The 12,330-nt window shown below is 40.0% G+C and overlaps 1 protein-coding gene across 1 annotated transcript in view; it reads left to right on the top strand.

Annotated features, from left to right (window-relative positions):
- snd1 (staphylococcal nuclease and tudor domain containing 1) overlaps nucleotides 1–12,330 on the top strand; it is a 176,276-nt gene that overhangs the window by 29,179 nt on the left and 134,767 nt on the right. Inside the window, exons 11-12 of the mRNA XM_085437009.1 lie at nucleotides 294–395; nucleotides 11,081–11,181. Coding sequence (XP_085293135.1) covers nucleotides 294–395; nucleotides 11,081–11,181 — 203 coding nt within the window. The remainder of the gene's footprint in view (nucleotides 1–293; nucleotides 396–11,080; nucleotides 11,182–12,330) is intronic.

The following is a 12,330-nucleotide window of genomic DNA, read 5'->3' as shown; positions in this document are numbered from 1 at the left end:
GTAGCAGATGCTTTTGTCAAGAGGAAGATGTGCAACACTCTTAATTTTTCCATTAGTTCCGGGGACTGTAATGGAAAGTGAAAAAGAGACAAATAAGTTGACCTTGTGGAAAAAATGTTTTCTCTCTGTCTGTATGCTTGAGATCAGAGATGGTGCATGTTCTTTTATGAGAGGTTGTAGAAAGTGCAATATGAATAACTTTCTCCTTCCCCATCCTTCTTTCTCTTTTCATTTTCTCCTGTCCTCCCCTCATCTTGATCCTGACCTCCTTCATCACTTATCAATCTCTTCAGGAGAAGAACAAGGACAAAGACAAACGCTTCCGCCCGCTCTATGACATCCCCTACATGTTTGAGGCCCGGGAGTTCCTGAGGAAGAAGCTCATTGGTAAAAAGGTAAGAACCACTGAGAGTCACACAAACACACCTGCATTCACCAGTTTTGCCTTGTGTATGTGTGTGTGTGTGTGTGTGTGAGATATTGTGTGAATCAAATGGTAAATGGTAAATGGCCTGTATTTATATAGCGCCTTACTAGTCCCTAAGGACCCCAAAGCGCTTTACATATCCAGTCATCCACCCATTCACACACACATTCACACACTGGTGATGGCAAGCTACATTGTAGCCACAGCCACCCTGGGGCGCACTGACAAAATGAATACCTCTTATCAGCTTTAAGAAATTAAACAATAGTTGTAATGTAGCTGCTCCAACACCCTTTCCCTCCCAGTGGTATCCAAATACATTTCAAGTTAGATAGCTATTTCTCTCAATCTCTTAGTGTGAATACCAAATACTCCTGGTAGATGCCCTAGGGCTTGGTGTTGCTCCATTTAAACAAGCAATGTTGATTTCCCCCTCTTGTGTCTATTGATCCACCGGGTCTGTACACCCTGGGGGAGGGAGCTGGGGCTGCTATGATTTACACACATCTGACCCAGCAGAAACCAGCAGTGAACTGAAGAGCACTCCAGAGAACGCACCATCGCTTGAGCATTTTATCTAGGTTATTAAAGTGAAATTGAGCTGATAAATGAAAGATGGTTTTGTGAATCTTACCAAAACGACATTTTTATCCGTCTCATACGTACAGGTTAGTTTTTGGAGAAGGGTCCCCTAAGTAAAACCGTGTAATTAGATCTATGAAGCGTAATATACCTGCTCAAGACTCCACGCAACACCCAAAACCTTCCAGTGAATGAAGAGGTTTATTCAAAGTACCTATCAAGAAAGAAAGAAAGCGTATTAAATGGAGATATTGCCAGCCTCAGAACTGACAAACAAATGAATGCTTGAGGTTCAAATGGCACACGGGCGCTTTTAATAATGATGAAAGGGAAGATGTTGGATTTAATTATCAGTCTATCGATAAATAGCGACTGAGCGGGGAGCTAATAAACGTCTGTAAGACTTAATTAATTCTAACCGGGACACATTCAGACTAATTCACAGCAATTCAGAGTACCAGCGACATCAACTGCGATCCTAAGGCATCTGATTTTTCTTTTTCTTTTTTTTTTTTTTGTCGGCTCGTCTCAGTTAGAGTCAACACGGCTCTGCTGCGCCCCAGCACAAGCTGCTATTTTGGGGTGTTACCCTACTTTTCAGGTGATCTGCCAGCAACGTCGAAGCACGTTCAGACGGGTAGAGTCAGGCGATATTAGTGATGCAGTTATGCAGTTAGAGGTCATCAAGAAAAAAAAAAGACTTTTATTGTTCCCTGGGCAGCTTTAAATGTTGTTGATTAAAGTCATTAACTTAATATGGCTTAAGAATCTGTGTAGCGCATCTTTTAACTTTTTCAAAATAAAGAACTAATTCATCTGCCCTTTTTTTCACTCTGTCACATTTAATTTTCACAAACTTAATGAAAAGCAAACATTTGTGAACATGTACAGGGCTTGCCGGGACATCCTCTTAGGTGTGGTTAAGGACTTTTGTGCTGGTCTCCTCTCAACTCCTTTGTATAAAGCTTATACTTTACTCTTTTAGACACACAAGTCCATCTCAATTAATGAATTAAACACCATAAAGATGGCAGTTATTGTCTTGGACACTCTCAGAAACCAGATTATGACTTTTTTAAAAATGCAAATAATTAAATGAAATTATTCATACATCAAATTCCACAAACAATTGCATTGAACTTATCAATTTTGGAAGCTTGAGCATATTTCTGAATGAGCTTTACTACAGCTGCGCCTCAGAGGACTTGTATAAAGAGGTGTATAGTAGACTCCAAGCGGAGCTGTATTTACATCAACTTTACACGCGAAGTTTGCATGCCAGCAATTTGCTTGTGGAACTCTAACTTTCTTCTCTGGCGATGATTAGTTTTTTTTTTTTTGTTTTTTTTTATTGGACGCATGAGCCACATTCTTCATTTTCACCATGATGAAATGCAAATAAAATGATTCCAAGAATAGCACAAAAAAGTTCTTATGTGTAGACAGAGAAGATTGAAATTGTGTTGCAACATAAATAACATTTCAGAGATTTTCAGTGCTTCAGTCTGTTTGACCATTGCAACGTCATGGTTACCATATCAGGAGACGGAATAGTGATTTGATTATTAAACTCAAGAAGCAAAGACCAGAAGGGTGAGGGATTAGATAAAGCGTGGAAACAAGGATGACCAAAGAATCATTCATCTTCCTAATTGCCGATTTCTTTAGACATTAATGTCACTAACAAATGCAGTTCTTTTCAGGACTTGCATTTTACATTTAACCAAAAATCTGTGACCTGGATGTCCTTCACAGTCCATCCTAATTCCTTCATGATTCAGATTCACAGCCTTCTCGCATCTGCCTTTTTTACTTATGTAATTAAAACACTAGGTTAGTTTTATGTCTTTATGCTAAATGATTGGTCTGTAAGATTGGAATTGTTCTCCATTTTTGCCTTTTAGTGTATAACTCTGCATCTTTCATATGTACGCTACACCTACATTGTTTTCATTGTGCTACAGTGGCAATTTTCCCACCGCCAGTGGCAGTAATGCATGGAGAGAAGGCGGCAGACCCAGAGCTTTTGTCCATTGCCTGAGCCAAATAATGGTTTATGTTTTCCCATAAAGATAAGTTTAAAACTTGTCAGATGCACAGGGGCCATATAATAATAGGGCCATGATGGAAAAGATTGCAGAAATTTACATGGAAATGCAGTTGCGAGCACAGATTGATGGAAACTGTCATTATGCGCAATCACCCTGACAAAATGACTTCCCCAGATAGAAGTTAACTCATAAATTCAATACTGTTTTGCAATTGACTTCCAAAATTTTGGAGCTTAGACCTCAACAAATCCATCCTTTGTGTGCTTTGTGAAGTCTCAGCATGTATTTCCAGTGGTACGAGAATGTACCAAACAATTGTAGCGATTTAATGGGGCCAAACTACAACAGCCTTACAATAAATGGAGCCAACATGTCACCCACACCTTCATACTTGTTCAACTGAGTTAAAAAATAAAATAAAAAATGGCAGTGCAGGCTGATAAACACAAAAACACGCACCCACTCAAAGCCAAAAGCCAATAGAGTTACTTTTGGCATTCCGTGTGAGAGTGAGATTCATATCTCTGTCCCAGCCTCTCATCACAGTCATTTTAATCATACTCATTAATGTTGTTTTTTTTTTTTTTTTTTTTTTAATGACAGAAAATTCAGCCGTAAGCCGGCTTCTGCGACTGAAGTGCGAATAATGATCGCGCTGTTTATTTGTGGTGTTTGTGTTTGGAAAGATGAGCGTGCGGGTAGGGGGAATAAAAAGATGTGACAGTGTTGTGATAAATATGCACGTGTCACCTAATGTCATGTTGACTATAAAGGCTTGTCTGTAGGGCGTGTCTACCAAACAGTAGCTCATGTGTTTATGGTGCATGGACATGCATATAGATGATGTCACAATACATATACACTTAATTTAGAGCTTATGACGTATATGTAAACATGCATCAGAACCCTCACTCGTGCGCTGTAGCCTTTAACTGTTTAGTCATGCAAGTACAAATGGCATGCAACTCAGAACATGTGACATTACTCATATCAGTCTGCACTGTCTTTATACTAAGTTTGATTTCACGGTGTTTCTTGCTTAGACCCACGGGTGTTTCAAAAGTCAACTCAGCTAAAGCCTTACTGTTTCTCTCTAAGCCTCTGGCAAATCGCTATTTTGTAGTATTTATCGCAGAGGAAAGTACGCATGATTGTGTGTGCGTCAAAAGGAGTTAGTGTCTTAAGTGTGTTGACTATGCATGTTTTCACAGGATTGAATCACTGGCTCTGTTTGCCCAGTGTATTCAAATGAATCCTGGCTGATCCAATCACATGTACACAGCTCTAAATGCAGGTGGAAGCACCGCTTCATGACACGTTGAAAGATTTGATCACTCAAGGTATAGCTGGAAGTGGTGGCCATTAAGGATCTGTTTGTCTGCATGCAAAATCAACCTTGGCCACTTAATCAGTGCTATAATATGTGCAGGGCGCAAAGAACTCCCACAGAACATTTAATACCCGAGGCAAATTACCATCTCTCTTGCTACAGTATCATCCAATAGCTTTCGCTACATGGCATTTCTCTTAAGATCTGCCCTCGTGCTTCCCTTCTCTGTTAAGTTGAAGATCATTTCAAAGAGTTAACTTCATAGAAAGTGCAGTTAAGTGACATATTCTTAGTTAGCGTATTGTCTGTCTTGTCTTAATGTTGGTTTATGTTGGTTTATAATGGAGCACTGTAACAAAAAATAATTTCCCCCAGGGATCAATAAAGTATTCTGATTCTGATCTGATTGCTGTCAAAACAGTTTGACTCAAAGTGTATTTTTTTTCTTTTTTAAAAGAACTTTGTACAGTTCTGCTGCTTTAGGCTATGGTTCATTTAATCAAAGACTGACTCTAGAGTGGTGGCTTAATTAGTAAAAATTTAAACGAGAACAAAAATGATGACTGACTAGCTTAAAACTGAGAAACACTATAAATTAAGCATAATCTATGTGATGAGAGTAAACACTATCCATATAAATATTGCATGTCTCTTTAAAAGCTACTTGTAATTGTTAACTATCTTCTTCAACACTCAAAATGTACATTTTGCTTGAAATCTGTGGCAGTTTGCAAACATATAGTGCCAGATTAGCTTGTACATTGTGACTAATGCTAGCAGTACTAACACCAGTAGCCTTGTTTCTTAGCAGGTGCAGAATGTGGTTACGCATTGCTGCAGCTGAGTGGTTGAATGTCTGCTGACATAGCCTACATAAAAGCTTTTACTTCTATATTAGAGTACTGAAGAGATTCAGAGACCAGGGTAGACAACTGCCATCGTGCCTTAATAAAATATATAATAAATTGGATAAATATGCTAAAATGGATGTATGGAGTATGAATAATTACTTTAACCGACTTATATTTCCGTTGCCTAGACAACTAATCATGCACGTCCCTACTCTGAAGACATCCCTTTATGACTTTGACTGCATGTTTTTCATACTGCTGAATGAATTTAGAACTGTATATATAGCATATGCCACCATATTCCTCACCATTTGATTAGTATTGACATTAGATTCCCCCAAGTGTGTACTTATAGGCTCTTTGAAGTGAGTTAGGTTTAAGTGGAGAGCTCTAGCCCATTTGCCAGCACTACAGCTTCCTCTCTCCTCACTAGTGAATCAATAACAGAGCAACTCTGGAATGTTGCCTTCCTCCTGTTTCTTTATTGTTCCAAAGACACAAGGTTAAACCGTTTGTCACATTGTATCATTTTTAGAAATAGTTACTCAGCCGTACCTGACTTTTGAAGGAACAAGAGTTGTTCTTTACCTGCTGTGTTGAACCCCCCAAAAATGATGATGGGGGAATATTTTTGAGCACAAATCCAACCCACGAGGCTTTAATGTTAATCCATGTTACCCTGGCCTACTTGTGGTGTCAAGTTGGATGCAGGTATGCAAGTGTGCAGATGCATGCTGCGATCCAGCAAGGAGAGGAGTTTAGTCGACCCACTTATTGTCATCCTGTCTCAGAACAATGAGCTCCAAGGAGACAGATTTGGAGCAGACTCCAAGACCACAGTTTCCCTTGAAATTTTGCTCGAGAAAGCCCCACTTTTATCCTGTCTTCCTTTTGCTTTCTGACACAAATGCAGACAAAGATTTGACCTCAATATTGTTGGGGGGTAAATTGGAAGTTCCTGCTTCATGTCTTCCCTGAAAGAAGCAGAGGATGTGATTCCCTCTAACTGCAGATCTGTCAGATAACAGTAGGTGTATTTCAGCATCATCTCGAACAGGTGTTGACCAACGCTAATGGTCCCTTCCAGTCACAAGGTTGAACTATCATATCGACCTCTGCTTCTCCTTTAAGCCCAAGAGCGCAATACATTACGGGAATTGGAAAACAAGCAGATTTCCCTGTGACTAAACCTGCTAGAACGTGACTAAGCATTAACCAGCAGTCTCAGTGTGCTCAGCTCAATACCCTAATGCCAGCGCTCTGGTTTAGGAGAATAAAGCTATATTAAATGCTTTTTTTCCCCCTTCTTTCTGTTAAACCCCTATTCCTCATCTCTATAAGGAGAGCGTGGGGCTTTTGATCTTTTATAAAGCATATCTAATATCCATATTCAAAAGACTGCTTTTTTCCCTTCTTTTTTTTTTTGCCCAAGCAGAGGCTATAACTCTCTGAGGCAAAAATGAATTGGTTCAATACCTTTTGAGCAGCTCCTGCAACTAGACATTTTTGAGTTTCATATTGACACATGCTAATTTCCTTTAATTTTAATCATGTTTACATTAAGACTTTGAAACTAAAACTTGATGATTTTTGTTTTTTAAATGTGACAAATAGTAGAAGGTGTTGGAATTTTTCAGTAACTCCTTCTATCTCATATCCAAGAACTTCTTCTGAGCTATCCCTTTATGGTAGGCTATAAATACACTAAGGCATTTTCTTTTTCTCCTTTCTTGATGTCACTCTACGTCTTTCTGACTGACTGTCTTGGTCTTTCTCATTTATATCGCCACCCCCATTGAAATGGCAGTGCTTGCATGGTGACATAATCCCAAAAAGCTTGATGTGGCTAACTTTATAAGTAGTGCTTCTTGTGCGCCTGGGTCTCAGCCTCAGCAGAAAAAAAGTAGAATGGAAATGTTGCATTAAGCCACTTATCAGGGTTGAGCACATTCGGATAATCCTGCGTGCTCAAAGTGGCTCCTGTTATGCAGCTGATTGTGTAGTACTGTTAGCGACAGAGTTTCCCCCTCTTATTGGTGTGCACATCAGTGTGTGAATGAATTGAGAATGTTGTGTGTGTGTGTGTGCGCAATGTGGTATTTGATGCAGTGTGTGTGAGTGAATGTGAAAGTTGGTTTGGGAAAAGCTTGAGGTATGTGTGTTCAAGCAGACGCAAAGCAGGTAGTCAAAGCGTCATCAGGTCCCATGGCTGAAAACCCAGATGGGGCTCCCTCTTCCTCTTCCTTTACTCCCCCCTCGTCCTCTCTGTATTGTGCTGTCCCAGTATTTTCTTTCTTTCTTTTTTTTCAGCACAGCTCACTTCATTAAATGATAGCCAGCTGTGATTATAGCCTGCTAAAACACAGCAGCAACCTAAGCAACTCTCTTGCACACAAACGGTTGTTCACTCACCCACACAGTCTCCCTTCTCTTACAGTACCTTCATACCTCATTTTTTTCCGTATTGCACTAATTTTCTTAATTATCCCTCTTTCTTTCTCCTCCATTTTTTCTCTTCGAAGCTTAAAAATGTCCAGTCTTTTATATACGATAGTCTCTTGTGTGTTGCCAACATCCAGGTGCAGGTGAGGCTGTTCTAACACCTGTGTGTATTCCTGCATGTCGAACAACTCCACACCCACCGCTTTCTTTTTTTTAATCACCTTGGTATGCATGCTGCAACAACTGAACTGTGAAATTTCCACTAAAAGCTTTAGCACTGTTAAATGCAGTCTTTGATTACAAATGAATCTTTACAAGTTTTTAAGTGTGTATTTGTTGCCATGTCCATTTTAAATAGTTGCAAAAAGAACAAGCTGTGAGGAGCTGGGTAGATAGACCGTGCAAGCAACGACATGTTTTTTTCTTTTCTTTTCTTTTTTTAGCTAGAGCAAAAATTAATCACCTACATGCTATTGGGATAAGCTGCCTGTCACTGTGCTCCTGTCTGGAAACCCCATCATGCAGAACCCATACTGGGCTTCTCACAACATGGTACCTTTCCCATATCACAGCTTAGCATAAGTTATCTGTAATAGCCTTTCACTTAAGACCATCGCAAATGGAGCTCATTCTAGGAAGCTCGACAACCCCACAGTCACGAGCCTGTCATTATGTTGCGTTATTGGCAAAGGTTGTTTGCACTGAATGCTAATTCGACTTAGTCTTCATGCATCCGTGCCGGTAACAGTCATGGCATAAGGCATTATTTTTTATTATTTGCACAAAGATCCATTTGGGCAGATGAAATCATTAGATTCAGGTATTTAAGGTTAAGTTCACTGAGCTGGTCAAAACTTACCAATTCATATGCTTATGATAGATAATAGGATGAAATGATAAATCCTATGTCCTTAAAATCAATAAAATGTCTTAAATTCACTTGGATATGAGTCTTGAATATTTTAGTCATGACCCCACAAGATTTTACAGCACACAGTGCTGCTATTTTAGCCATCTCTATACATTTAGCTTACACAATGACTGCATTAATGACTGCATTAATAACTGCTTGCTTGCTTGCTTGCTACTTCAACTTAATCGGTCACAGTGGGTTTTTTTTTTTTTTTTTTTTTTTAAATGTTTATGAAAATGTATAAAGGGAAAAATACAGTAAACGGTAACAGCAAGATGATAAGATAAAGGACATTGCTAACTTAACAGTTGTAGCTTACCCGTTTAAAAAAATATTAGAATTACAGAAATTCTCAGCAGGCCTGGTTTAGGCCCAGTGGGCCACCAGGCTTACAGCACACTGGTGTAAAGCCCATACATGATGATAAGAGTAGAGAAGGCTTTGCTAGCCAGACTGCTCAGTCTAAGATGCAAGTTTAAAGATAAATAGCTCGAGAATAAGAATTTCTCTTGGTGGTTAAAGTCGATGCCTGGAAATCCTTAGAAAACAAACTGCTTTGTATGCCAAAGTTTTTCCAAACTTCTTCACTGTCGACATCTCTCCATTGAAAATTTGGCATTATATTAAAATTAAAGTGGTATTAAAAAGACCTTTCTTATACCCTTAGACACAGAATGAAGCTGTGACATTTGATCATTGTGAATTCCGAATGTTCTTTAAGCCCACTGTGTTGGCCATTATTCAACATCGTAACTCAGAAGCAGAAAGGAAGATTTGATTTTTCGTACTGAACTAGTGACCCGTCTTTAGACTTAGGGGATTGCGGTGTAGTTTTTCTGTGCCGCAAGGTTGAAGATGCAAAATTTTTGCAGCAACATCCATTTTTCCCCTCTCTCTTGTGGCTACAGCCTTACGTTGTTTCAGAATGACCTCATTGGCTAGGCATGTGAACACAGAACTCACATTTGATAAGCCAATTTTTTTTTTTTTTACTGCAGAATACAAATTTGCAAAAAACAAAAAAACAACAACTATTACTCGAAGTCTTTTTGAAATCCTCTTCACGCTAAACCCTTTGCCAGTATACACGCAGAAACGCCAGTATATAGTAAAAAGAAAAACAAGTATTTTGTTCCTTTGGCAGAGTTGACTGAATATTCCCATGTTGCTTGTCGCCTCTGCAGAACAAACGCATTTTGTCTCTCACTTCTCCTACTGTCCTTATCACTCCCCCACTTTCTAATCCATCCACTGCCTCTCCCCCTCTGTTTCACTCTCCTCTGGGGGGTTCTTATAGATGGCTCTGCCTTATCAGAAGATCTGGTAGATGGCCCGTGGAGAATAGGCCTGGAACTCCTCTAATCTAACATTGCTGGTCAGAGTTATAATCTGTCATCACCTTGCTTAATGGGGAACCACTGGAATTTCAGATACAGAGCTTATAGCATCCAGCATTACATTTTGCTTGGATGTTGAAATCTCCCCCAGTCTCCTCTTTCTGTGTTGGATTTCTCCTTTTTACTATTTCCTGTTTCTTCTGATTCCTGCACCCGGGGTCTTGTGTCACATTGCTTTGGCTTTTATTCTTCTTCTCCCACGCCTAACCATGGATATGGGCATGGTCATTAAGAACAATTTCACACAAAACCAGTACAAAATTTTTATTTTCTATTTTTTTTTATTTTATTATTTTTTTATTTTCTCCTTTCTGAAATTACAGTTGCAGTTACTGTTGAACAGCACGGCACTCTTCTTTTCGCCTGTTCACGTCGCTACATACTCGTTCTGTCCATCTAACGACAGGCCAACGTTGTTCTTTCATGTCCCTGTAATAGGCCTGCCTCCATTGTCTGTTGGACTCATGTCTATGCTTTGGCGCTGTGATGCAAAGTCAAATTCCCACATTCTTTTTTTCCTTTTTTTTAATATTCCTCCGTCTTATCACACTTGTCTGACAAGGTTGAGACGTAGCTCTTAAACTACCGATGGTGTATACTGGTATGGCTACATCCCTGCTGTTACTGCTGTCTGCCTGTGTCTAGCCCGCAAAGCAGGCTTTCCCTGTCTCCTGCCTGCACATGCACGCAGCTGAGTGACAAAATTGTATCTTCGGGGTGGGTGGATTGGAGTCTATCCCCAGGGAGCTGTGTTGAGAACACACAGTGTGGGGTCATTTGGGTTCTATCACTGTTGTGTGTGTGTGTGTGTGTGTGTGTGTGTGTGTGTGTGCGCGTGTGCGTGTTGTCCCAAACACCCACTGTGTGTTAATACTCCTCCTCTGGGGAGATCTGCAGTACTTGCTGATGTGATTCACACTGACTAGGGGTGACCTTGAGAACTGGGACAAATGAAAAGACCCTGATACACATACATAAGCCAGAACACACTTCTCACACTAATTATTACCATAACCGTTGTTGCCATCACTTTGTCTCTCTACTCTTGGTATATTGTTTGACCTCTGCCTTATGTTCCCCCTTTCAGGTCAACGTGACAGTGGACTACATCAGAGCAGCTACTGGTCCAGGAGAAGGCACGCCTGCCTTCCCAGAGCGTACCTGTGCTACAGTCACAATTGGCGGCATGTAAGTCATGCACCACACTGAGTCGCCTGCTTTATATTCTTTTCTACCGTTTTAATCCCCTTTTCCATTAATACCTACTCGGGTCGGCTCGCCACGGTTTTCAGGGTTTTCCATTAGGTGATAGTACCTGGTACCAGGTACCTTCTCCCCTGGGGTTCCAAGCGATCTGAGGCGATCACCAGAGTATGCCACCGATTGGCTAGTCAGTGTCATCACTCGATGAATCATGGCTTCACATGGAAATGGATACACAGAAACAACACTGTGGTCTCAGAGTCTCAGGAAAAGCCACAGTATGAGAGGTATATTGATGTCTCGACGTCCACCTTTTGGATGTGGCGTTCGCGTTGTGTACTAATTATGTCATAGGACACACTCGGCTGCGTTACTATAACAAACCCACACACATTAGGTGGTACTCAATTGCAATGGAAAACGAGTTGAGGCGAGCCGTGCCGCATCGAGTCACGCCGAATCAATCCGAGTTGGTACTGATGGAGAATGGCTTGAGATAATCCAGCAATATGAAACAAGAAAGGCTAAGTAAGACATGGAAGTATAGAAAAACTGCAAATCAAAATACTTTAGGTTTGTTCGGTTGTCTTTAGTGTGCAGTAGGAGACCACTGAGCCAACCTTATTGGGAGATCACACAGCACGTAATTTATCAGTGTAAATTATTTCACTAACACATTTCTATTTTGTTAGTACAGCTGCTTCCCTATTAAACCCTTTAAAAGTCAGGTTAATCTGTTGTAAAATGACACAAAATATTCATTTTTAAATCCATATTACTCGTAATCTCACCATCAATCATAAAGTAACCTGAAAGGGTTTCTTTGTCTTTTAAGTTCATATTAAAAAAAAGAAGAAAAAGGTCACCTCAGTGCAAGCAATTATTTTCTATCTACAAACTCTGCTTTGAAGGAATTCGGGTCATCCGTCTGAAACATGTATTTTACACAGTACCAAAGATATGAGGACACATACCTACTACTACAACTGTTCAGAGGTTCAAATTTAATCAGAGAGGCGCTTTAATGCCGCAGTGCTTGAAATGAAACGTCAGAAGCCTGTTCTCACTCAAAAAAAATAAATAATAAAAAAAAAAAGTTAAAAGCCACACTTATCTTCTGGTTCCCTCTGTTTA

The sequence above is a fragment of the Copadichromis virginalis genome, linkage group LG17 (genome assembly GCF_057382275.1).
Source record: "Copadichromis virginalis isolate Kocher_CV1m ecotype Utaka linkage group LG17, C_Virginalis_male_GT1.1, whole genome shotgun sequence".
Lineage (NCBI taxonomy): Eukaryota > Metazoa > Chordata > Actinopteri > Cichliformes > Cichlidae > Copadichromis > Copadichromis virginalis.
Note: the sequence above shows the minus strand (reverse complement) of the source record. Positions and strands in the feature narration are given on the sequence as shown.